Below are 27,753 nucleotides of genomic sequence, written 5' to 3' on the forward strand. Positions count from 1 at the left end.
TTATAAGTTACTAGGGTAGCAATGTTAAGGACGATGCTGACATTACCTGGAATGCAATTGGATCACAACTGTAATCATTTATATATTTGTTTGAGACATAGCAGTACACAGTTTTGCCATAATTAGACAATTTATATGGATGCATAACCTTTTTTTGTCAATGAGTTTATTTAATCACATTATACTTACTGATTCAATATAGGTGTATAACTGTTTCTGTCTTCTTCTATAACTGATACCATCAGAGCAATTAACTTGTGCCAAAAATCAAGATTGTGTAAGCTAGGTCCGTGATCATCAGCACCCATTTGATTTGAACCGTCTTTAGATTTTTGTTCTTGTGGCTCTACTTGGAATTCTCTTGAATATAATTCATAGCAATTCTCAAACAAGAATTGGTATGTAGCACGCAGACAAGCTTTAACACAATCTTTTACAACCGTGCTGGCACGAGGTGGACTGGAAAGTTCTTGTACCTGAAGGAGAAAATGCTCAGATTGATTACAAATTCAATACCTGATGGAACCATCCTCATTCCAGAATCATCAAGTATGTAACTGTTTTTTAATATCAACTTGGATAAAACAAAAATATTTTAATAATTTTTTGATAATTATTTAAGTTGCTTTATCATCTTTATTATTAATTATCTGGTATATATTTTTTGGATAAATTTTTCTGGTGAATGTATATATCATTTAAGAACATTACAAAAACCATACTCTATTTTAGATTTTTGTATAAATTTCTTGATCTCTGAGAGCTCTACACTTTTCCTTTTTATCACTGTTAAAAAAAATATTCTTAAAATAATTTTTATTATTTTATGTAAAATTTACAATTATAATAGGTAATGATAACACTGAATAATTTGTAGAATATTTCATAATGCAATGAATTGTCAAATATATTTTCAGTTAGACATTATAATTTTAAAAACAGTAAAATGAAAAACATATTTAAGAAATTAATCTAAAAACTGTAAAGAAATATAAACACAAATTTTTAAATAAAATTTTCTAAAATTTAATATATTTATCATAACCTTCTTAAATAAAGAACAGATATTATTGAAAGAATATCTTTCCGAAAAAATATTTTCAGTAATATATGCTTAAGATTTACTGTAGTCATTAAACAGTTAGTATGGTTGGCTTAATGTGTTCTCAATATGATTGTTAAAAGTAATACCATATGAAATTTGTTGTCATATTATTATTGTCACTTTAAAAATCGTATAATTTATTTCCAGTATCTAATATAAATTAGAAACTTTAATATCAGTTTAAATTTAGAAATTATTATTTAAATATTAGCTGTATTCAGAATTGTGTTTCAATACTATCTTGCATGTATGATTTATTTCATGTAGAAAATTTATTTTGTGACAGTAATTTAATTACCAGACTATGATAATTAATTGTAATTATTATTTTATTATTAAGAAACAATTATGGGCTCCAAAATACAAGTTTTTAAGATATCTTTTGATAGTTATTATTCAGTAATTGGTCATTTGTGTTTAAATACCATCTTTCCAGATATGAACTTTAGAAATGAACTTTAGAAATTAAATTTTTAATTATGAATCAACAAAAGACCTCTGAAGGACAGCCCAAAATGTTCTAGCATTAAAGTTACTTGTTCATTTACTGCTGGAATTAGTATTTAGGTGTGAATTTTGTTGGTTTAGTATATAGTTCCAGTTTATATGTACCAGTTTTTTTGTTTAATTGTGAATATTAACAATACAATTAAAAAGTAAATATTGTTTCAATTTGATATTTATTTTTTGAATTGGAATTTAAATATGTTTTTCTAAGATTCTGGATTGAAGATTTACAATTATAATCAAATTTTATCAGAAAGAAATAAAATTCAAATATAGTTACACAAATATATATTAACCTTCATTCTGAAGAACGTTATGCTCGTTAAAAGATCTACAGTGGATTTCAAATCCTGAAGTTTTTCTGAACTTGAGGCCGGAAAATTATTCTGAAAGTATTTAAAATAATTTTTCAGTATTGATTTTAAAAGAGTTTGAAAATCTGAATGTATTTTAATAAAAATTTTTGAATATTTACGCGATACATGGAGAGATCTATCCTGAGAGAATTATGAAGTTGGTCCAGAAGTTTAACAAATTTTTCTTTCTGTTCAAAAAAAAATATAAAATATTAACAATGTACAATAAAATCATATAAAATTAAATATAAAAATCACTATTAAATAATAAAAAATAAATACAATTCATAAACATCTATTAATATTAATAAGAACATTAATATTATATAAACAGGACAAAAATTACTCAGTACATACAAACAATATATAGTTTTATCTTTACAAATATGAGATTATTTACAAGTTTAATATATATAGTACCCATGTAACAATGTTTCAGTGATCTCACAAATATCACAAAAAATAATTTTTCTACAAAATGTGTAAAAGTTTAAAAAGAAATGACTACGCAAACAATCTGGATATTCTGGAAATCTGGATAAACAGAGTTTGACTGTAATTAGTGATATTTTTAGTTATAGGCTTTACAATATTTTGTTAAAAGAAAGAACCTTCAATCCTCAAATGAATATTTAATTAAAAACTAACATTTCTGGCTTACTTTATCACCCTTCCTCAAATTACATAATTTCTATGAAACAGTAAAGCAGACTATCAAGACTATATCATTTTTACATCAAGGCTAATCATCAGAAAGAAGACTCCATACATTTAAGTTTAAGAGAATTCCATCAAAATTAAATAGAATTAAATTTTGATCTGATATAAATAATAAATGATAGTATTGAGTGATGTAAATATTAAAAAAATTTATGTAAACCATCAATTGCATGTCATCAAAAATTTTTCATGCTAAGGTAAAATGTCACAATCCCTTGCATTAATATTATAAATCTCATGTAACTCAGTAAACCAAATTTACTGAATTACATGAGATCTAATTACAACCAAAAATGGCCAACGTTTCCAACATCTCTGATCAACATCACATTTTTTCCAATTAATCATTATAATTTCAAAGTTAGTAAAAACTGTCAATGCTGTGTTGCCTATTTCTTTTGTAACAACTTATATACATTTCAAGAACACTCCAAACAACACATAAAAGGTATTACAAAATCTCATATCATATCATATAATGTGTGTGATCATCACACACATTAAATATCAAAAATATTTAAAAATCATCATCAGTTGCATGAAATGAAATGTTTCCATCTTTTATAACAAAAGCATTGACATGATAAAATGCTATGAAGTTGCTTGGATCTAATCATGATCTAAAAAATATCAGTTTGATAATTTTAAACCAAACTGATGTTAGAATGATATAATATTAATGTTTGTGTATAATCCATTAGCTTATAAACAAAATGTAAAAATATCTTTATTGCTCGCTAACAATTTATATTAACATATAATGCAATAAAGTTTAATAATTTCAAACTCAAATTATAAGCAAAATTTGAAAATTGACAAGGCTGCCACTAGTATCAAGTAAACTCTTGCTTATTCAATATTAGTCAAGCAAAAAGACATTTAAAGTTGGATTTCATTAAACTATTTGGTATAATTTTTTTTTTTTAAATAAAATTCACATCTAACTTTAAATTATTCTACAACCAATAAAATCAACTATTAATAACTACATAAAAATCTTAATATAAAAATATTTCAATCTAATTTTAAATCTGAATGTTTCATCAGAATGACTTACTCCAAAATTTGATGCAGCAAACCTATCGCTTGCAGAAACTGCAGAGGAAGCAGCAGTGTGTGCATAGTAAGCATTAATATTTGCCAGCAATGTGCTCATTACAGCTGGAACTCCTTGGCACATATATTTTGTTGAAAGGCAGTGGAAGTGTCTATTAGAAAATTAAAAATTAATAACATATATATTTTAACAAATCAAAAAAATTATTAAAAATTTCTGACTGTCACTAATTTTCTTTATTATCCTATGTGATTTCAAAACAGAAGTAATATAGTTTTCTAAATCTTGCTTTATATAATTTGAGATATTATTTTTATTTACATTAATAAATTTTACAAAAACTTTTTCCATTATTAATTAATTATGTAATCAAATTAGACATTAATATTTTTACAATTCAGTTTAATTTCTCTCTTTTATTAAGATAGATATTTAGAAATAGTTTTGTCTTTTTTTTGTAGATATATTTTAACATTACAACAATCTAATACTTCTTCTCTCAAGACACTTAAGATATTTAAATTTATTTTAAAAAAGCAATTAAGTATAATAGATGTTGCTCAATTTTTGAAATTATAGAGGTTAGTTCACACTGAGTGCAATTTGCAAGCAAAACATGAAACAAATTTCATGTTATTAGTGATGTCATTTCCAGCAAATGCTTTAGTTTAGTGAATTGTGCCAGCAATCCAATGTACTAAACTTTTCTGTTAGCAAAGAATATTCCCACCAAATCAGAACTTATAAGACTGAATTCCTTGACAGACAGAGAAAATTCAAAATGGCAGCAAAGAAGGTAGCATGAAACCTATAATGTGAAACAATTTTTGAATGAAATAAGTAATGCTCCATTTTTGTTTTGTTTAGTTACTTTTTCTTTCTTTTTAATAAACAGATGCAAGATTTTAGCATTATTAGAAACTCCCAACTCATTGTTATCAGTCACCTTGTTGGAATGATGTTTACCTTCACTTGCAATTTATTGACTATGTTTTTTATTATACTCATCCCAGAAAATGCTAGTAAGAACAAAACTTGCTACAATACTTATGGAAAAGAAAACTTACTTTTTGCATTTTACTGTTGCTAGTGGATTTCTGTGGACACTAATCATTAGTATACTTTTCTTCTTATAAATTGTAATAATAATTTGAAAAATATTTATTTGGCATAAAATAAAGTTTTAAAGAGATCAATGTTTCTTTACAAAAGTACTTTCTCATTTATGATTAAAGATTTTTGAAATGACACTCCAAAATAATAAATATAAAAGTTGAAACAAGAAAATTTAAATACATTCAAGCAAAATAAGCAATGGTTTAATATTTTCTTCAGAAACAATTGAAATATTTTAACACAATTCAGTAAACAAAGCATCTTACAAATTATTTAGTGTTTTTACACTGTTATTACATACAGCTATTGTTTAATGCATCATTATTGATTTTGTTTGAATAAATTCAAATTTTTGCGTTTAGGTTTTGTATTTAAGGTTTGGAATGCTACTTGAAAAAAAGAATCTGTAAATTAATAAATTTGATTTTTTTTTACATTGACATGTTTAAAATTTTACTGTTTTATATGTTACAGTACACAAAATATCATGTACAATATTTATTGCTTTAGCTTATTGAGTGTACTATTTAATTAAAGTGTGGCCATCAGCCATATTTTGTTTATATGTATATATATAGTTCATAAGTTGTAAATACACATATATTTTCTATCTTCCTTCTTCCTTCATTTCTATTCTCTTATTTCCGTTCCTTTATTCTTTGTCTAAATAATATAACCGTTATCGCTGGAGGGCAGGATTACCCCTTCTAAGAACTAAGGGAGAGTGTGAACAAAAGAAAAGAGGAAGTCCTGAGGACTAAAGGGTAGGAGAACGACCACTTTTTGGCTGGACCTTGGAGGGAACAGATGTCGTACGCAGTGCTCCAGATTCGAGAGAGAGTGGAAGAAAGGGGACTGCGGCCGAGAGAGAGGACCTGCCAAGACCAGAGAACGAAAGAGGTACGAGGACACTGGGAGAATTGGAGATCCTAGACGTCAAACTGCTGTTCAGTGGAGACAGAAAGGAGATTTCAATTGTGAGAACACAAATCATTAAGGATATCGACTAAACCACTTGGACCCCGGATACTTTCTATCTGCCTTTCCATCTTTTCTTTACTTTCCTAGGTCTATCTGTTTCCTTTCCTTATTAGTTTTAAGGTAGTTTTAAATTAGTCATTAAGTTTAGTTTTTAAGTCGGGAATAAAAGTTTTGTTACGCGCGCGTATATCATCGCTTGTACGCGAATAAGTGGCAACCCCCCTTCCCCAGCGGGAATACTCACGTTGGGATTTTATTGTAAATACAAAAGAAAAGAACCGTGTGCCGGGAGTAATAAAAGATTATTTAATTGTATACAGCAGTTTTTTTTTTGTTCATATTTGTAACGTTTATTTGCGGATGTACAATTCTCTCGGTACGAACAACCACAAAAGATTAAATTAAAGAATTTATTAGCAATTAATATCAAGAAATCCAAAAAAATTTTATTTGATTAAATGGTTTTTGGGACTGTTATATCCCATCTTCAAATCAATAAAACAAAAGAATAGTGTTACGAAACTGTAATATTGTTCTTTGGTTCTGATTGATTAAAATTTTAATTTAGAATTTATGTAGTTTACAAACTTTAATTATTTCAGTAAAATATATAGTTATATGACTTTATACTCTGAAAAATAAAAATTTAAAGGAAAAAAAATAATAAATTTGATATTTCTTTCTTTTCCACTATTCTGAAATAATTTATTTACAGAAGTGTAATCACTATTAATTAACTTACGTCATTGCTTGATAAATTGACTCAATGCCATATCTCATGGCAAATTCGTCTACTATGTCTTGAGTGGGTTGATCAAAATATACTTTCCACGCATCATCCTATAAATTAACGTGTGTATGTTGAAAAGTATAACAAATAAGAATAAATAACAATAAAATCTTGTAAAATAATAATTTATTTATTTAAAAGATAATGCTAGATAATTAGATAAATGATCACTCCCCATAAGTAAAACATAAAAATGATGACTTTTCATATATTACTGAACTACTTACTCCTTTGGCTTCTGGCAATTTTACAACTCCTCCATTTTGTTCACAAAGGTAATGAAAAAGATTCTAAAGAACAAGAATTGTTATTTTATTGATATTTAATTGATTCATTGAAAATGTTTTAAGAATTTATCTTATACAAAACAAAATAATATACCTCATGCAAACAAGTATACTGAACATGATATGGAGCTACTTTCTCTTCTCCCTTAATTTCTACACTGATATGTAACCTTATAGCACCAGATACAGCAGATTTATCAGTTCTTTTCTCTGGAAATTGGTAAGTGTCATTACAAAATATTAATTACAAATACAGATTTTATGGATTTTAATTATATTATGTTTCTTTTTTATGATATATATAGATAAATATGTTTATATGCAAGTTTTATTCAAATAATAATCACCCTCAAATTGTAGATGAAGTTGCTATTCAAATTTAGGGAAACAATAAATACTGTAAATTGTGGTATATAGATATCATATTTATTTATTTAATAAACAAACTTTAATAGGAAATAAAATATGAAAATGTAAAAATATAAGATAATTTACTTGTATAAATTGACAATTATAGGTCCTCAATTGTTAAGTTTTAGAAAATGTGACTTGAATTTTCCTGTATCTACATGTTAGAATTGTGCATCAATATTGACTGCTGGATTTTGTACTTTAGAAAAAATTCCATCATTGCACATTGAAAAAAAACAATAAATCTCTGTCAGCCATTTTTTCTCACAATAAATTATGAGACCTAATTATAGGTAAAATAATTGTTGATTGTAATGGTGAATGCCAACAAATATCATTACTGATTGATTACATGTTGCACTTACAATATTCCCAAATTTCATAATCAAAACTAGGTATACTTGAGTTAAAAATTCTAAAAACCTGTAATCCAGCAATTTTTTAAAAATGTGCGCAAACATTTTTGCCTGTGTTGAATGGGCATCAAAAGGCAAACTAATCTCCAGTTGCTGAAACAACAGGGGATTGCCATACATGTGTGTAGAGGGGAGGTAACATAAGATGGGAGAAAGGTGTAGGATATGCACGTGGTGAGTGATTCACAATGGAATATAACACAAAATTATGTTCTCGTCACCCGTGTTTATTTACTTTGCAGGATTCCTTTACACTTCCGACACTCCTCGTTTTTACAATAATAACCCTTTCCACATATAATTCCGGCAGATGCTCGGATAGAATCGTTATGCGACCTCGCGACAAAAGAATATTCAGCGCGTTACAAAATATAAGGACTAAGACTAATTACTTAAAACTACTTATATGACTAAAAAAGATAGGGAAGAAAAGATAGACAATAGGATAGTTAGAAGTATGATAGAAAAGAATGGGTACCCAAAGTGTCGACGATCTTGGGGTGATGGTTGCGAATACTAGATTGATAATTTTCAGTGTTGTTGATTTTGGACGTCTCTCCAATCCTCCCAATAAAGGTTTTCGAAGTTCCTATATCAGAATATACTTCGGATTTCTCACGAACGTTGGCTTAGGCTTACCGTCCTTTGTCCTCCAGTTGATGCTAGAACAACCTGGAGGTCTTCACAATACGTCCTGTCCCTTCGACGTCTCAGTCAAAAAGTGACCTCTCCTCCTCCACTTAGCCCCCAGGCTACCACCTCTTCTTTGTATTCTAATTAGGTCACCCCCATTTGAACAGGGAAGGGTTAGGGAAGACAGAAGTTTCTAGAAAAAGATGGACAAAAGAACTAACAAAGAGGAAGAAAATGGACTAAATACTAAGAGTAATATATACAAAAATATACAAAATAAGGCGCACGGCCACATACGCCCCCCCACAAAAGGTTATTTACCGTAATGTATCTTACGGTAATCTAATCTGCGACCTCGTAGGTCGTACCGCCGCTTCGGTGACGGGTTGGATCTAATGCCAGGATTGCCATCATCATCAAGTCTTTCAAATCCATTCTGTTGATCCTGGGGTCCGTATGAAGGGCAATCTTTATCACGAGTCCAGTACCTGATATATTCACCTATATCTTCATCGTTCGAATCGTAAATCGGTTCCTCATCTTCTGGTTTCGTGAGGTGTCTGTTATGCTCTCTTCTTTTCGCGTTTTTATACATCGGAACATAACATTGTTTTAAGCGATCTACGTGTACAATAAACTTGTTATTCTTACGATTATCACCAATTTCCATAGTGACGGGGCCTAGTATACGTGTAATCCGATAGGGTCCTAAATATTTCGCAGAGAACTTCCCAGAGTTCTTATTTTTACCTTTACGGAGTAACCATACTCGTTGTCCTTCCACCCAATTGTTCAGTTCCCTATTTTGGTTGATACGTTTTCGGTTATTAGAGTTCCGTTGCCTCCCCAATTCATAAGCGGCTTCCCGTATAGCGCTTAATCTACCTCTCAATTCCATTCCGTGGGGCTTTTCCAGGCTGATATCCTGCCGTTCCGATGGGAACGCAACAGGGAATCAGGGGTCAAAGCCATATAATAAAAAGGCCGGGGATTCGTTAGTTGACGCATGGGTAGCGTTGTTGTATGCAAATAGTGCTGGTGATATAAATGAGTCCCAATTCCGATTATTTCCCTCCGATATGCGGGCTATAGTACCGCATAGTGTTTTGTTAAAACGCTCACAGATGGAATTAGAGCATGGGCGGTACGCAGTCGTGATGTTATGCTTTATTTGTAGATGATTGCAAGCGTCCTGAAATATTTTTGATGTAAAATTACTCCCGCGGTCGGAAATGACAATATCAGGGCAACCATACCTGCAAACTATATAATCAAAGATGGCATCCGCTACAACTTGAGCTGATTGATCTTTAATAGGGACTGCTTCGGCAAAGCGTGTGTAGATGTCAATCATGGTAAAAATATAACGGTTGCCTCCCGGAGATATTTGAAGAGGGCCTATAACATCGATAGCAATTTTTTGAAAGGGAAACTCAGCTACCTCCGTTTCCTGGAATGGGGCACGACCATGATGGAGATTATGCTTTTGACAAATCTGACAGCAACGAACGATGCGCTTAACGTGTGCCCTAAGGTTCCTAATATAATAGTAACGGTCAATTAAATGATAAGTCTTCTCGAAACCAAGATGGCCTGATAAGGGTGAACAATGGACTGCCCTAATTACCTCGTCTATCATTCCCTTTCCTACGCAAACTTGCCTCCACTGGCGGAGTCCAAAGCACCCCGGTTTTATATGTATTAATACACCGCCATCTAGCACAAATTCGGGTTTGATACCATCATTTGCAATTGGTGGACCAGGATTCTGATTGATGCGGTTTTTCTTTATTTTCAGAAGGAATTCATCTTCCTCCTGTGACATGACTACCCTCTTCCACAGATCGGAGTGAACGGAATTAACGTTACACTCCCGCAATGTTTTCTTGGACTCAAAGGGTTCGGGACGAGATAATGCATCAGCTATCAGGTTTATCTTTCCTTTGATATGGTTAATATTAAAATCATAATCCTCTAACTCCATAGACCACCTCATTAACCGTTTATTATGATTTTTCATGGTTCCTATGAATACCAGAGGCCTATGGTCAGAGTGGACCTCTACCTTGTGTCCCAAAATGATGGGTTTGAAGTGGCGGAAAGATAATATGATTGCTAAGCATTCCTTTTCGATCGTAGAATAGTTCACTTCAGCGCCATTGAATTTTTTGCTAAAATAGCCCACCGGGAAAAATGAGTTATCTTCCATCTGCCCAAGGACAGAACCAGCACAATAGTCAGACGCATCAGTGAATAAATGGAAAGGGGCTGAGAAATCGGGATGTTTTAATAAGGGGGGTTTTGTTAACAACATTTTAAATCTTTCGAAACTAACTTGGCAACTATTATCCCAATTGAATTTACTTTTCCTTTTTGTCAAATTTGTCAACGGTAAGGCTATGTCCGAGAAATTAGGAATAAAATTTCGAAAGAAGCCGACCATTCCTAAGAAACTGCGCACGCCCTTGATGTTGCGAGGAGGTTGTGCTTCACGAATTGCACGTACGTTATCTGGGTCCGGGAGTACTCCCTCCTGACTGATAATATGTCCCAGATATCGTACCTCTTCGACTACCCACTTACTTTTCTTCGGGTGTAATTTAAGATTGGCATTATAAAGAATTCCGATAATCCTATCGAGCAGCGTTATATGTTCCTCAAAAGATTTAGAGAAGATGACTATGTCATCTTGGAACACATAACAGTTGATCCCAATGAATGGTGCCAGGAGATTAGACATTACACCTTGGAAGAAACGACCACTATTCTTCGCTCCTTGGGGTAGGCGGCACATCTGATACTTCCCCCAAGGAGTCGAGAAGGCGTATACGTGACGCACAGATGGGTCGAGGTCGATTTGAAAATAACCAGATTTGAGGTCCAATACAGAAAAGTATCTATTGCCATGAAGCTTACTCAGAATTTCATCAACTCGGGCAAGAGGGAACTCTTGTGAAGCGGTCACTTCATTAATGCGTCTGAGGTCTAAGGTCATCCGTATTTCGTCAGCGGTCTTTTCCACAATGTGTATGGGAGAGTTCCATTCAGATGAACTCTCCTCTATAATGCCGGCCTTTAGGTATGATTCAATTAAGATCTTCAACCTTTTTAGGTAACATTCGGGGATTCGGTATTGGCGAGTATTTATAGGGCGGGTAGAATTGATTATGGGTTTATGGGACGGCCCTATCATTCCCTTCAGCTCCTCGATTGTGTTAGCGAAACACCGCGGGTATTTTCTAAAGATACTATAAACCCTTTCCCTTTCAACCGGGTCTAAACTATCAAGTCCTTGGATCTCCACAGGGACATTATCAAGACAATTAATGGGTAGAATTGGATTCTTACTTGGGTTGTGCCGTTCAACATTCATCGATTTCCTCAGACTGTCCACCAGTTCAGGGATGCTATTAATAACATCCATCCCCACAATACCCTCATACTCAACATGATCAGGGAAGGGCATACATGCAATGGTCGTGGTATGCGTGTGATTGCTATGAGTTATCGTAACCTGCAGGATTTGTTCACATTCAGTTACAATTCCATTAATTCCCCGGATGCCCATTTTTTTCTCTGCTACGATAGCTTTTTGGAGATAGGCGCTTGGTATCCGTCTTAAAGTTAGTGAATTTAATAGGGACTTTTCTGCTCCGGTATCCATGAGGAGCGTCATATCTATGTTGTTTATTGTACTCTGAATGAGGGGGAGACCCTTATTAGATTGGAAGACTTGCTTAGCCAGCTTTATCTTAATACTAGGAGCGCAATACTGGCTATTATTACGTTCCCTTACAAGTTTAAATTATACCTGCCCCGTTTTGGGCAACTACGAGCAAAATGACCGCCATCGCTACAAATAAAGCATTTCTTATTTGTGACTCTATCTTTCTTATCCTGATTACCTACGAGTTTACTAACTGCCTCCGTTAGGGCTTCGATCTGTCTCTCTAACCTGTCGATCTTGTCCTCGCAGTCAACCCTGGGGCTTGGGGTGTTATCATGCTCGCTAGTAAAAGGTCTAAGATTCGCTTCTGTCGCTGTATTAATTCCCCTTCACTCGTTTTGGCCACTACACTCCATCTCAATCTTCTCCTCAATCTCTGCAAACTCAAACGCTTCCTCCAGAGATTTTGGAGATCGTCTGAATACATTATTTTTTATCTGTCCACTTAATCCTTTTATGAACCTCTCTAATATTATATCGTCACGCAGGGCTTCGATTTTACTATGATCTTTTACAGCTCTTGATAGCAGAGTTCTAGTACGTATTGTAAAATCCGTTACGGATTCGTTGACCCCTTGCTTTAAATTTAGAAGTTGATCGATAATATTCTTGTCCCCGGCCCTTCTCTTATCGAAACATTTGACCAAATCCCGTTTTATGTCCTCATAAGATGATGGGTACTGCTCTAAAAGACAAAAAAAAGTAGCCAAAGGTTCTCCTTTTAACCTGGCTTGGAGGACTGCTATTTTCACCACATCATTCCAGCCCGCTAGATTAGCGATATTCTCCACAGTTTGAAAAAACTGTCTTACGTTAACCGAGTCACCCTGGGAATTAGAAAACATGGGGATCATTCCCAGAAATCCCGTTACTACAAAGGGAGGGTTACCATTGGCCCCGTCATTATGTACGGTGCTTCCGACTTGGCTATTTGTCGCCATACCAACAAGAAAAAAAAAATATATATATATAAAAAAAAATAATCAACAAAAATTATAATAATACACACAAAAAAAAGGGATTCTACCGATACAGGATTATTGAGGAGCTGTTATAATCGGAATCCTGTCGCGGACGCCAATGTAGGATATGCACGTGGTGAGTGATTCACAATGGAATATAACACAAAATTATGTTCTCGTCACCCGTGTTTATTTACTTTGCAGGATTCCTTTACACTTCCGACACTCCTCGTTTTTACAATAATAACCCTTTCCACATATAATTCCGGCAGATGCTCGGATAGGATCGTTATGCGACCTCGCGACAAAAGAATATTCAGCGCGTTACAAAATATAAGGACTAAGACTAATTACTTAAAACTACTTATATGACTAAAAAAGATAGGGAAGAAAAGATAGACAATAGGATAGTTAGAAGTATGATAGAAAAGAATGGGTACCCAAAGTGTCGACGATCTTGGGGTGATGGTTGCGAATACTAGATTGATAATTTTCAGTGTTGTTGATTTTGGACGTCTCTCCAATCCTCCCAATAAAGGTTTTCGAAGTTCCTATATCAGAATATACTTCGGATTTCTCACGAACGTTGGCTTAGGCTTACCGTCCTTTGTCCTCCAGTTGATGCTAGAACAACCTGGAGGTCTTCACAATACGTCCTGTCCCTTCGACGTCTCAGTCAAAAAGTGACCTCTCCTCCTCCACTTAGCCCCCAGGCTACCACCTCTTCTTTGTATTCTAATTAGGTCACCCCCATTTGAACAGGGAAGGGTTAGGGAAGACAGAAGTTTCTAGAAAAAGATGGACAAAAGAACTAACAAAGAGGAAGAAAATGGACTAAATACTAAGAGTAATATATACAAAAATATACAAAATAAGGCGCACGGCCACAACGGAGAGGGGGAGGATAGTAAGATTTATAGTTTGAAGAAAGACTTCCATGCTGTAGGGAAGGAGTTAACATCACAAAAATTAATAGCAGTGTTATTAAGAGTGACCTTATATATTTCCACCTGCTCAAGATGTTTGAGATGGGGTTGCCTGGAAGTGCTATGTAAGAGGCATGCACTACCAAATTCCACATCAATGCCAGGGTCAGAGGCATGATGATGCCTGTTCAACACAGGTGAAAACGTTTGTATGTATTTTTTTAAAAAAATCACTGGATTATAGGTTTTTAGAGTTTTTAATTCCCATATTTTTTCATAATTTGGCAATTATTAAGACAAATTCTCAAAGAAGAATATGATTAATGAAAAACAGTGATTAAATATTTACTTTGGAAATATTAATGACTTTTACAACTTAGTTTTACATCATGAAAATGTTTGAGCATCATAATTTGTATTTTTACTAAAAATAATCACATTATCATAATTTTTGCATTTTAATAGATGACAACACTATTCAGATTTTGGTTAGTCTAACAGCAAAGATCAGATTTATTAAACTTCATATATACATTTACTAAATAACTATACACAAAATTAACTGATTCAGTATTTAAATACAAAACACATTACAACCTTTTCTAAATCAACAAAACATCAATTTAATAAATACCTGCTAATGTTTTCAGTCATCTTCAATAGCCATCATCAGGCTGTTCAACAGGATTGAATGATATTAAAGATTATATTTGAACTTACACATAAACCAATATCTAAAAGCCAAATTTACAGATTATAATACGCTTACTACTACTGGATTATATCAGACTATTATATTGCAATTATAATATGAGATAACCATTATTGGTTATCTCATGTTTAAATATATCTGGAAGAGGAGATTGGACTGGAGGCTCTGGTAATGTAACTGGTACAATTATTAAATCTAATAAGAGATAGCACCTAACGCTTCCCTCTAATGACAAATTATTTAATAATTGCAATATAATAACCCAATATAATCTGGTAGTTGTTGGCATATTATATATTTGAACTTGTGTTAACTAATGTGACCAATTATAATGTATTGCTTGGTTTTAAATTTGTGCTTGGCACCTTTGTGTTTGATGTTCCATATTCCATTATAATCTTTAAAAACATTTGATCCTGTCAAACAACCTGATGATTTCCATTGAAAATGGCTGAAAATGTTAGCTGGTGTTTAAACTAAGCGCTGCTTGCAACACTGCTAAGCAATTCCATAAAGAGCATTTTCTTGAAGTGCTGTGATCATTGCAGATCTCACTGATTTAAGGTTAAATCTGCAGTGTTTGTTTCAGTTGCTTTTCTCATTGCAATGCTGTCTACACGGTGGAAATGTGTGAAGTTGAATTCTTATATGATGTGACAGTAGTGTTGCCACCTTTTCAAAATTGCTGACCTGGACAATAGATTTGTTCCAACACAAGTTCATGACTGGTTTGAATTTGAAACCATATGTGGCATGCACAATGCCATTTTACAGCCAAGAACTAAATAATGCGCATGCCCATTTTAAACCAGTTAGGGACTTGGGCTGGAACAGACCTAATGTTTGCCAGAGATATTTGCAAGTTAGAATTTTAAAAGTACATTTTCTGTCACTCTTAGCCTAGGGATAAGTTTGGGGGTGTGAAGTTAAAGTCTTTAACTGTTAAAATAAAATACTCACAAATATTTTTATAGATTTAATTTGTTTTATCATAATTTCACAATTTCTATGAAAACCAGACAAATTAATAATCAATCCGAACCATGAATTTAAAAACTGGCTTGTCTGGGTGAAAACCAGCCTGGTGGCAACACTATGTGACAATAAAGTTGTAAGGTTTTGATTACCATGAATCAATATTCTGTTTGTACTAATTTTTCTTTAAAATACTTATTAGCAAAATAAAATCAGATTTGACAAAACTTGTACATTTAAAATGTTTTATTACCTACTTTATGTTGCAGAAAGAAGCTGCATACATTAAATTTAAATCATTAATTTTACCTCCCAAACAAAGCCTTAAATTGAAAAAATGAATTACTTTTAAAATGTTTCAAATAAATAACTCACACCAATTCTAACAGCTACACTAGATCTGCCATTTTGAAACTGCAGTGCTGCTCTGTGTGCATTATTAAAAGACCTTCAGCAATGATTGCAGTGAAAGCAGCAATGGCACAGAGCAGCACTGAATTTAACAATAAGCAATTAAATTGTAATGTATTTTGTATTTGCTAAATAATACTGGTAGTGATAAAATCACCTGACAAACTATCTTTGTAACTAAAATGTGACAAAATGCATATTTGGAGCCTGTAGCTAATTAAATTAATAATATTATTTCAAAGAAAGTAAATGAAATCAGCATTGTATTGAGTCCCAGGGTAATTTGATCCTTTTGTTGTGGCTTTGTGTATACTTGGATCAATTACTGATGAATTATCATCATCATCATACAATCTGTACAACTGGAGGTAACTAAATTGCAATGAGTCAAAGCTGTTTATAATTGATGACTACAAAATAAAATGATAAATTTAATAAACTAATTAAACTATGTCTAATACTTAACAAAATTTAATTCTTCTCATTAGAAAATCAATAATAGTTAAAGCAAAAGTATTAGAATTATCTAATAAAAACTTACTGCAGAACACAGCTCAAAAATTAAATTTATTCCATAGAACATAATTATTTTCATAACATGATTAAAAATTAAAATATCAAGCAGAACAAATTTCAAAAATTACAATGAAACTTTCAATACAAATTTAAACTTTAAACTTATTAAAAAATAAGTCTATTATTTTATTGATAACATAATCCATATACTTTTTTTAAATCAAAAAATTTTTGTAATGCTTTATAAAAATAGATCTAATCAATATCATTTCTGCACTAGATGCTTTATATATAAAATAGTAATGTACTATATTTCATTACATGAATTTCAGAGTTATTTTAAAAGGATTTAAATCAATCATGTAGATAACTGTTAGTATTCCTTATAATATTGAAAATGTCATGTTATCATTGCATATGTGCGTTTAATATAATTGAATTACTCTTAAAGAATAAATTTTCCATTTATTTATTTAATTTCCAAAGAAATTGTAATTCATATCAATATCAAAGTATAAAAATTTTGAAAAATATCTTTCCAGAATTTTATGATAATAAATATTGCAAAGTTGTTTAATGGAAACAATTAAATAAAAATATTTTCTAAGCTTCATTTCTAAGTCCATTTATAAAATAAAAATTTTCTTCTTTTATTATAATTATTATTCTCCGATTACATAAAACAGTTTTCTTACTGATATGTTAGAGATATTGTCTTAAATTATTATTTAAATTTTAAAATTAATGTAAATGTAAATTTTTGTCTGTAAATATTAATTTTAGAGACAAAAATGCATTTTAGAATTAAAAATGAAGTACTCCAATCAGAATGTATTTTCACTTTGTAAAATTTTTATGATAAAAACTTCTCTTTCTATCTCAAAAAATTCTTATAAGCCTTTCTACAGTAAAAATTTATATAAAAATGCATTTTATAGAAATTTAAAACAAGCTTTGTATATGACAATTATCATTACACAAGAAAAAATAACCTTTAACTTTTAAGAAAAATTACAGAGACTAAAATTAATTATTAAAATATAATCTCACCCAAATTATACCAAACATCCATTTCACCACTAAGAGTTCGAACTTCAATAATAGTTTGCCCTAAAAAATCATCAGACTCCCTTGTTAATTTCTGCCTTAACTTTGACTTTAAATCATTATCTTCATCCCTATAAACATTTAAAAATATACTTGCTAAGTAAAACTATTGTTTTATTTACATTTAAGATAAAATTATAATTTTACCCTTACCAAAATTTGGCTATATATTGCTAATTTTTTGTATATATTAGAATTTTAGTTTAATTTAAAATCACAATAAAATAATAAAGGATCTAAAAAACAAGATCTACTCAATAACAGAATGGATTCTGTTCCATTCTGTTAATAAGTATACCTGAAGATAATCTGTATTTAAATCAAAAGTATTAGTCAAATTAAATAAATTTTTGCTGGTATACAAGGTTACTTCTTTTATAATTGCTACAGTAACCATTTAATGAGATATTTTTAATTAAAAATAAATATTATAATTTTAGTTTTTGACAACAAAATCTTATTTTTTAGACAAAAATATTCTTTATATAAATTTAAAATATTTATGAAGCATGTTATACACAACAAAAAGTATACACCATTTCAAAATGCATTAACAATAGTTGATATAAATACATAAATTTAGAAATATTTTAGGAGTTGTTTAAAAAAAATGTGATATACTAGTTGAAGTTATTTTCAAAATAATTACTGTACAACTTATCACCAACTAAGCATGCATAATACTTAGAAGATTAGAATTTTGGGACCTAGCACAAAGCTGAATTTTAACTTGAAATTGCTTACCAGTTTAGGGCCATCCATAAATGACGTCCATAATGGAAGGGTGGGAGGGGTTAAGACAAAGTGAGACAACAAGAGGGGAGAGGTTGAGCTTTAATGGATGTCCATTTTTTTCATTAAATTTATACAGTTTATGCATTTTGCAGTCAAACTTCCATAATGAATTCACACCACACAGCTTATTGTATGGTGTGAACTCATTTTTTCAGGAGGGGAGTCAACTTATCAGACGTCTAAAAAGTGTGAAACAGAAAAAGTATGTTGATTTATCCAGTGGTGATGAGTTAAACGATGTCAAGTAAACTGAAACATTGTAAGTCAGCCGGGACCACAGAAAACTGACTAACCTATGGTGTTGAGTTATCCGGGTGACGACTTATGTGGACTCGACTGTATATATACCGTATTTTACAGACTATAAGATGCACCTAAATTTTGGAGGCAATTTTTCGAAGAAAAAAAAATGCGTCTTATAGTCCGTAAAATACGGTATATATATATTTAAGAAATCAATCATAAGGTTTATTGATAAAATTTGGGGTTTTCTTTATTAATTTTACAAGATTATTAATCAGTTTATTTAAATTAATTTGAGTGAAAAATAACCACTAACCTCTACTTTTTGAATATTAGAAAAAGTTATCTCTAATAAAGCAGAAGTTAGTAATTATTTTTGAATTTGTGTTGGAGAAGTTTCATTTAGTGTTAATATAGAATATGTATTTGTATAGATAATATAATTTTATGCATTTATATAAATGTTATTACTGAATGATGATGAAATAAAGTAAAATAATCTTTTATTTATAATTTATTAACTTACCAGACCCTAACTTTAATGCGATCAGATGAATTATGGCACTCACTAGAAAAATGAGGAAACATCAAAATTTAAACTAATAGTTTATAAAATTAAACAAAAGATTAAACATATACATATATAAAACTTACAAATAAAATTTCTCATTCCAAACAGGATTAAGATCTTGTGGCATTGTGCGTGTACGTTTTTTAGTTTTACCTACTTGGACCGTAACATAGGGATCACTCGTCCCACTTTTATCCTTGGCAATCAATCCCTGAGCACAAATGACTATTAAATACATGAAATTTTATTAGTTTTTCAATGCAGTATTTAATGAAAAAAACAATTCATTAAACTGAAGATAAGTTATTTTTTAAGATGTTAAATGATTATAATAATTGAAATCTTATAAAATTTATCTAAATATATATATATATATATATATATATTACTTTAATGCCATGATCTATGTGATTAGAACATACATTTGGTAATTTTTTTATAGAAAAATATCAAAATATAATAATAATAATTTTTTTACCGTTAGAGTAATTCTAAATAATTTAACAAAATCAGCTGTTGTAGGACTCAAAACTGTTACAAAACTACATTGAATATCATATTAAAATTTTGTAAATATTACAAATTGTCATTTATGGAACTTACTATATATATATAGGATTTTTATAACTAAGAAGAAAAAGATATGTGGAAAAATTAACAGGACATTTTATACCACATAACATAATTTATATTAAATACATGATGAACTTTTATTTTTTTTTAAAAATATACAATTATTCTAATTCATCTTGCATTTAATGTGAACTATTTTGTTTTAAATGATAAAGTTAGGATAGTATAGTAAAATGTCACATGACAACTGACTTATGGCTTTAATGGATTTAATTTTTAAAATTCTGATCTATATGTTAATAGAAGAGTTAAACAGAACTCTAAAACAAAAACTGTTTAGTTAAAATAGAAATAATTCTACTTTTGAGAATTTTTGGAAAAATATTTTATCCATATAAAAAGCATTAAATTTTAACACCATCTACTGGAGATTGACTGTATAACCAAAGTGGTTACAATTAGCCTTAAAAAGTTAAGAAAGTGATTAGTTCAACAAGCATTCTTCTGTTCAAACTGTTTTTTGAAATATCAATGTAGTACTTTTTCATTAGATGATGGTCCAAGCTGACAAAAATCCATTTAATGGCAAATATATATATATATATAATGCCTTTATTTTAATACATTTAAAAATATCTCAGTGAAATGTACATAAAATGTATATAATTCATGAAGTTCACACAATATTACATTCTCTCAGAGAGAAAAAATCCTAACTGTATAACTTCACACTCACAAAATTAAAATAATAATAAAATCTTAAACTTTAAAATAAATGTTATTACATTTGTTTGCAATGATCTAATCATTTACACATGCAGATCAAATCACATAGAACATGGACTTTTATTTTCTAATTTTAACAAAATAAAAATGAAATGTTTGTTTGTTATTTATTTTTTATTTTAGTATACCATATTTTACCCCCAGCAATTTATAGTAAATTCTAATGCATGTAAACAATTTCCCCCAGATATGCAATGCTATTTTTTTCAACTTGATATTTATTTTAAAAGAACTATTATAACATCTTTTACATAGTCCAATAATATGAAAGATCATTACATTTTATATATTTTGTCAGCATATGACAACAAATTACAATAGTTCTGTCTATATCAATAGTTCTACTGTGTATCATAGATTAAATAAACAAGAAAACATGCTGCCAATCATTTAGTAAAAACAAATTTAATTGGATATATGCTGATATATTTTTTTCTGTTATAATTAAACTGCATTTTTAACAATATTATTCATGTCATTTGATATAAATGTTAAAATAAAATATATTGCATATTAGTTTAAATTACATTAATCTATTAATTATATTTTAGGGAATTTAGATTATAACTAATTATGTTGTAGTCTCCGCAAGCACGTGGTTTGCGGGTATGAAAGGAAGTGGAAATGAATAGTCGGTAGAAGCGTATAGATAAACAAACAAAGGTTTATTAATTACACACACAAAAAGGGGGAAATGATCGCCTGATTTAAACAGGCAAACAGCGTTCTTAACAAAATTAAGGATGACAATAACACTAGGATTACAACAGTAATTAATCGCGAGACTAAAACTAATACGCGATTAAACCTTAAAAAAACTATACAAACATTTACAAGATGGTAGATACCGTCGCCGTATTTCGTGGGACACGTAGTTACGAAATGAGATTCTTCTCGCTGGTTCTTGTCCTTTTTTTTTTCTTCCTGATCGGCTGCTCTGCTTCGAATCCTTTCTCTCGTATCTTCACCGCTCCAGATCCCCGATCCACGAAACAGAAGAATGAAAAATGCCTCGACACGTGGAAGTCATCCCTTTATATCTCCCACCATCCGGGAGCTTTTTCTTTTCCTCCCACGTGACCCTCCAAATAGCCAATCAAAAACCACGGCACAGCAATGACGACAACAGACGGTACGGTACACAACAAAATGGCCGTGCGTTACATCTAAAACCCGATACAACAACATATACGCGACGCGACATAAACGAAAAAACAAACATATAAATAGAACAATCGAACAAAAAAAAAATACATAAATATATACATATAATTAATAGCGGCGAAGCGCTACATATCTCCCCTCGGAGACGATTAACTACCGTAGTGTAGCCTACGGAAGTCAATCTCACGATGCCTTAGGTTGTACGGTCGCTTGCTTATGCCTTCGTCAGCGCTATTCCCCTGCGGAACGTCGTTACCAACACCCTTTACCCTAACATCACTGCTCCTCAATCTCCTGTTCCATCTCCCATCTTGACCCTCCTCTTCATCCTCTATTTCATGATCGCTAGGTTGCCTTTTTCCTCCCCTTTTTCTCTCCCCACGCCTAGTTTTTTCTACCGGTTCACCGTAGCACATCTTTATACGGTCAACATGGACAGTCTCCCTGTCTTTGAAGTTACACCCTTCTACGCAATACGTAGTCGGGTTCACGACTCTAATGATGCGGAAGGGTCCTTTGTATTTATCCGCGAATTTATTTTTCTTCCCCCCCTTCTTTCTCACCCAGACCTTTTGTCCTACTAAAAACTTCTCCAATTTTCGCCCCTTACTCCCGTATTCTCTTCTTTTCTCGTTAAATTTGGTAGCGCGTTTCCCTGCCGACTCCCTTAGAGCACGAAGTTTTGTGATGAGAAACGTCCTACGCTCGTCAGTCGTGCTTTCATCGACGTGTTGTTCGAAATTTGGAATGCGGGGATCTATTCCATATAACAGGAATGCAGGCGACTCGCCAATTGCCAAGTGGTGCGAATTATTATAAGCGAAGCAGGCCGGATAAATCATCTCATCCCATTCCGCCCCTCCTCTCTCCGAGGACTTTGATATCATCTCTATTAGCGACTTGTTAACTCTTTCACATAACCCGTTTGAACACGGTCTGTAGGCTGTAGTAATGTTTCTCTTGATCCCAAGCCACTTACAACAATCGGAGAACAGGGACGAAAGAAAATTCGTCCCCCTATCCGAGATAATAGTTTCGGGTGCACCATAACGACAGATTATTGAGTTAAAGATAGCATTGCTAACCGACCACGCAGTTTGATCTCTTAAGGGGTGAATCTCTACAAATCTCGTGAAAATATCGATCATCACAAGGATAAAGCTATTCCCTTGACTCGTCGTATTAAGGGGACCTATGATGTCGACGGCGATCTTCTGAAAAGGGGCATTAGCCACCTCATTCTCCTGAAATGGGGCCTTTCCCTTATGAATATTGTGCCTCTGACACTTTTCACAGGTCCTAACCACTTCCTCTACTTTATCCTTTAGGTTTCTGACATAATAATGCTTTTCGATGCTCATCATCGTCTTCCGTACTCCCCAATGCCCCGACAGATTATTATTATGAATAGCCTTGATTAACTCCTTGGAAATGTCTTCCCCCACGCAGACCTGGTTGTGATACTGATCGCGCGCCCTGAAATAACTTTGCCTATATAGGCATTCGTCCACTACTATATACTGTGGCATCTTACTCCTTATGCCGTTACCATCAGGAGTTCTCATTAAATCCCGTTTAATAGGTCCAAAAAATTCGTCTCTGTCTTGCGACAAACGTATATCGTACCTATCAGGGATAACAAATTTCGTGGCCCCTACCTCAACGTGATATACCCCATTAACGTTCCTTGACAAAAAGTCCGCCACATTATTATTCACGCCCTTAACGTGCTGCACCTCGATGTCATAATCCATGAGCTCCATCACCCATCTGATTAAGCGATTGCTTCCGTTTTTGATGTTACTAAGAAAGACCAACGGCTTGTGATCGGAGAGAATTATTGTCCTTTGCCCCAAGATTAAAAACTTAAAATGCCTCAGGGCCATGATTATGGCCAAACACTCCTTTTCTATGGTCGAGTAATTAAGTTCAGCCCCCTGAAACCTCTTACTGAAGTAGCCGATCGGTACTAAGCCCCCTTCTCTGCGTTGCTCTAGCACTGCAGCAGCCGCTATCTTAGAAGCATCGGTGTGTAAGAAAAAGGGTTCATTAAAATTAGGGTGTGCTAATAATGGCGGTGTGGCGATGGCTTCCTTCAACTTTTCGAACCCTTGCTGGCACTCCAGACCCCACACAAATTTTTTTCCCTTCTTTGTTAACTCGGTAAGCGGTGCGGCCAGGTCAGCAAAGGACGGTATAAAATTTCGAAAAAACCCTACCGCGCCAAGGAAACTGCGGACACCTTTCACGCTCTGGGGCGCCCTCACCATTCTTATGGATTCGATGTTACTCGGGTCCGGACGTACTCCCTCCCTACTAATTATGTGCCCTAGATAACTAACTTCTTCCGCTAATATCTGGCATTTTTTTGGGTTAAGTTTAAGGCCTTCGCTATTCAGGGTGCTGATGACGCGATCGAACAAATCAAGGTGGTCCTCTAATGTTTGGGAAAACAAAACGATGTCGTCTTGAAAGACGAAGCAAGAGTTCCCTACGAACTTAGCCAAGATTTTCGTCATGACATATTGAAAAAATCTCCCACTGTTCTTACCCCCTTGAGGCATCCGGCAAAGTTGGTATTTGCCCCAAGGTGTGGAGAACGCGAAAACATGCCTTACCCTGGGATCCAAGGGGATCTGAAAATAACCCGCCTTAAGGTCTAGAACCGAAAAATATTTATTCCCATTAAGCTGAGACAATATGTCATCGATCCTAGCCATCGGAAAAACCTGCGTTTTCGTTATTTCGTTTACCTTCCTCAGATCCAGAGTGACGCGGAGCTCGCCAGAGTCCTTCGGAACGACGTGTATCGGGGAGTTCCACTCTGACGTGCTCTCCTCGCAAATTCCCGCCTTCAGGAGATCATTAATTTGTCTTTTGAGGGCAGGCAAGTAGCTGTATGGGATACGGTATTGCTTAACTTTTATCGGACACTCAGACGTCAATTCAAGGGAGTGCACGTGATCTTTGGTCCCCGATAACTCTGAAACTTCGTTAGCCACAGCGTTTGGATACCTTTTTAACACATCAATCACCCTTTCCTTAACCTTCTCCTCAAGGTGATCCAACTTCCATAACTCCGTCTTATCACCTAGCTCAGTGTTTATATTAATGGAGAAATCCCCACTTCCCCTCAGGTTCGTACTATTCACAACTACTCTGATGCCAGTCAGCAGCTCTGGGTGTTGGCAAATAACATCCATGCCGAAAATTAAGTCATAGTCCGTCCCCTTTGGAAAACTCAAACTAGGAGCCTTAACACATACCCTACACCCGTTCTCGAATCTACAATCGATAATTACAGCCTCATCACTTCTCAGGAGAGCACCTGACATTCCGCTTATACAGGAATCATTAAACACAACCCAGTTTCTATTCTGTTTTCTTATATTTTCAGCTAGCTCGTCTCTAATAACGGTCCTTTCCGCGCCCGTGTCGACTAGGCAAGTAACCATGGTACCTAATATTAGACCTTCGATTGTCGGTAACCCGCGTCTGGATAATTGGATCCTCGTGGTCAGTTCCAATCTCACGCTCTGGCCATCTGTCTGACCTCCCAAATGGCCCTCCATTAGTTTAAATGCCTACGCTTATTGCACTGTCTAGCCAGGTGCCCCTTCTCCCCGCAAGCATAGCATCTTCTCTCATTGCTCCACTTTCTATCGGGATTCCCATTTCCCTTCATACATTCTGTTAACGATGCGACCGACTCCGTCAATGCCCGTATTTGACCCTCGAGCTCTGCAATACGGCTGTTCACGCCATCCTCTTTCTCAGAGGACGAAACCTTATGTTCTGAATTCGTGCACACCTCGCTCATTATTTTCCCTTTTCCGCAAGCCGCCTCAATCTCCTCCTCTTCCTCTGCCCTACATATCGCTTGGTCCAAGGTGTCCGGATGTTTTTGCATTACCTGCCTCCGGATGTCAGTGGCCAAACCTCTCAAAAAACACTCTTTCACAGCGTTATCCCGGAGCGTGGCCAAGTTGCTGTTATGAGCCACGGCGCGCGAGAACAAAGACCTTATGCGGATTCCGTACTCACAGACTTTCTCTCCTCTCTTTTGGGCTATTTTTAGGACTTGACTGAAAGGATCTTGTTCTTTGTCCCTCCGATCGAAGCATTTAATGAGACCCCTCTTTATTTCGTCGTAACTCGTGATGCCTTGGTCCCTTAGGTCAAAAAACACCGACAGTGGTTCACCCTTAAGCCTGGCCTGAACCACGGTTACTTTGACTTGCTCCTCCCAACCTGCGAGAGACGCCACGTTTTCCACCGTTTGAAAGAAGCGACATATATCCAAAACATCGCCTGGCGAATTCGTAAAGCATGGGATCATCCCCATGAACCCGGTAACAATAGGGACATTACTGATCCCCTCCATTGCCAATCCGGATGATACTACAGTATGGCTTTCCATAAGGAAAAGAAAAAATTTTCAAACCCGAAGATGTGCAGCGCAGCGACGAATACGTTACACAAATAGTAGGGCCTGGAATGTGCGACGGACTGAACGAAAATGAAATGAGGGGATGTACGCTAAACCGACTATTCACTATCCTGTCGCGGACGCCAATGTAGTCTCCGCAAGCACGTGGTTTGCGGGTATGAAAGGAAGTGGAAATGAATAGTCGGTAGAAGCGTATAGATAAACAAACAAAGGTTTATTAATTACACACACAAAAAGGGGGAAATGATCGCCTGATTTAAACAGGCAAACAGCGTTCTTAACAAAATTAAGGATGACAATAACACTAGGATTACAACAGTAATTAATCGCGAGACTAAAACTAATACGCGATTAAACCTTAAAAAAACTATACAAACATTTACAAGATGGTAGATACCGTCGCCGTATTTCGTGGGACACGTAGTTACGAAATGAGATTCTTCTCGCTGGTTCTTGTCCTTTTTTTTTTCTTCCTGATCGGCTGCTCTGCTTCGAATCCTTTCTCTCGTATCTTCACCGCTCCAGATCCCCGATCCACGAAACAGAAGAATGAAAAATGCCTCGACACGTGGAAGTCATCCCTTTATATCTCCCACCATCCGGGAGCTTTTTCTTTTCCTCCCACGTGACCCTCCAAATAGCCAATCAAAAACCACGGCACAGCAATGACGACAACAGACGGTACGGTACACAACAAAATGGCCGTGCGTTACATCTAAAACCCGATACAACAACATATACGCGACGCGACATAAACGAAAAAACAAACATATAAATAGAACAATCGAACAAAAAAAAAATACATAAATATATACATATAATTAATAGCGGCGAAGCGCTACAATGTCAAAGCATTTTGTTCACTCATAAGTCAAAATTAATAATAATTTGGGTTTTAATTTTCTGTTCCAAATGTCATTTGTCTGAAAATAAATTGTTAATACAAGCACAGCAAGTTAAGCTGCATTTCAAGACAAGTGATATTTGGAATAGTTAATTAAAATCAAAATTATCATTAATTTTGGTTTATGAGTAAATAAAAGGCTTCAACATGATGAAATGCATTAATCTAATCATACGAACCATGGATCAAGTTTTAATATTGATTAATCCACCAATACTTTGTAAATTTAGTAAAGCTGAATATCATATTTATCTATTCCTAATGTAGACAGTCAACACCTCTTTTGAATGACAAAGACCAGATGAGGACCTTACTAATATATTTTATTAGAACAGCGCTGTCCAACTTATCATAGCCCGCGGGCCATATTTTCTTCATCAAACATTTCGGGGGCCAAGAAGGTTGATGAATGAAAAGTCAGTTTATGTTAATTAAAAATATATTTTATTTATACTAAAAAGAAAACTTTAAAATATTCGTAATATATTAATGAGAACTTACTTTAAATTCAAATTAGATTTAAATTTTCACATAGTAAAATAATTTTAATAT

At 33.4% G+C, this 27,753-nt stretch overlaps 1 protein-coding gene across 5 annotated transcripts in view; it reads right to left on the reverse strand.

Moving 5' to 3' along the window:
* The window catches only part of unc-13, a 347,436-nt gene that overhangs the window by 47,535 nt on the left and 272,148 nt on the right, over nucleotides 1-27,753 (reverse strand). For all 5 annotated transcript variants that reach the window (XM_067268874.1, XM_067268872.1, XM_067268873.1 and 2 more), the window contains 10 exons: nucleotides 19,408-19,549; nucleotides 19,280-19,321; nucleotides 17,659-17,786; nucleotides 7,014-7,129; nucleotides 6,860-6,922; nucleotides 6,585-6,682; nucleotides 3,746-3,896; nucleotides 2,088-2,156; nucleotides 1,909-1,998; nucleotides 190-476 (listed from right to left, as the gene is read on the reverse strand). In XM_067268874.1, the coding sequence (XP_067124975.1) occupies nucleotides 190-476; nucleotides 1,909-1,998; nucleotides 2,088-2,156; nucleotides 3,746-3,896; nucleotides 6,585-6,682; nucleotides 6,860-6,922; nucleotides 7,014-7,129; nucleotides 17,659-17,786; nucleotides 19,280-19,321; nucleotides 19,408-19,549 (1,186 nt within the window). The remainder of the gene's footprint in view (nucleotides 1-189; nucleotides 477-1,908; nucleotides 1,999-2,087; nucleotides 2,157-3,745; nucleotides 3,897-6,584; nucleotides 6,683-6,859; nucleotides 6,923-7,013; nucleotides 7,130-17,658; nucleotides 17,787-19,279; nucleotides 19,322-19,407; nucleotides 19,550-27,753) is intronic.

The sequence above is a fragment of the Centruroides vittatus genome, unplaced genomic scaffold, assembly GCF_030686945.1.
Source record: "Centruroides vittatus isolate TY-2023 unplaced genomic scaffold, ASM3068694v2 contig_341, whole genome shotgun sequence".
Classification (NCBI taxonomy): domain Eukaryota; kingdom Metazoa; phylum Arthropoda; class Arachnida; order Scorpiones; family Buthidae; genus Centruroides; species Centruroides vittatus.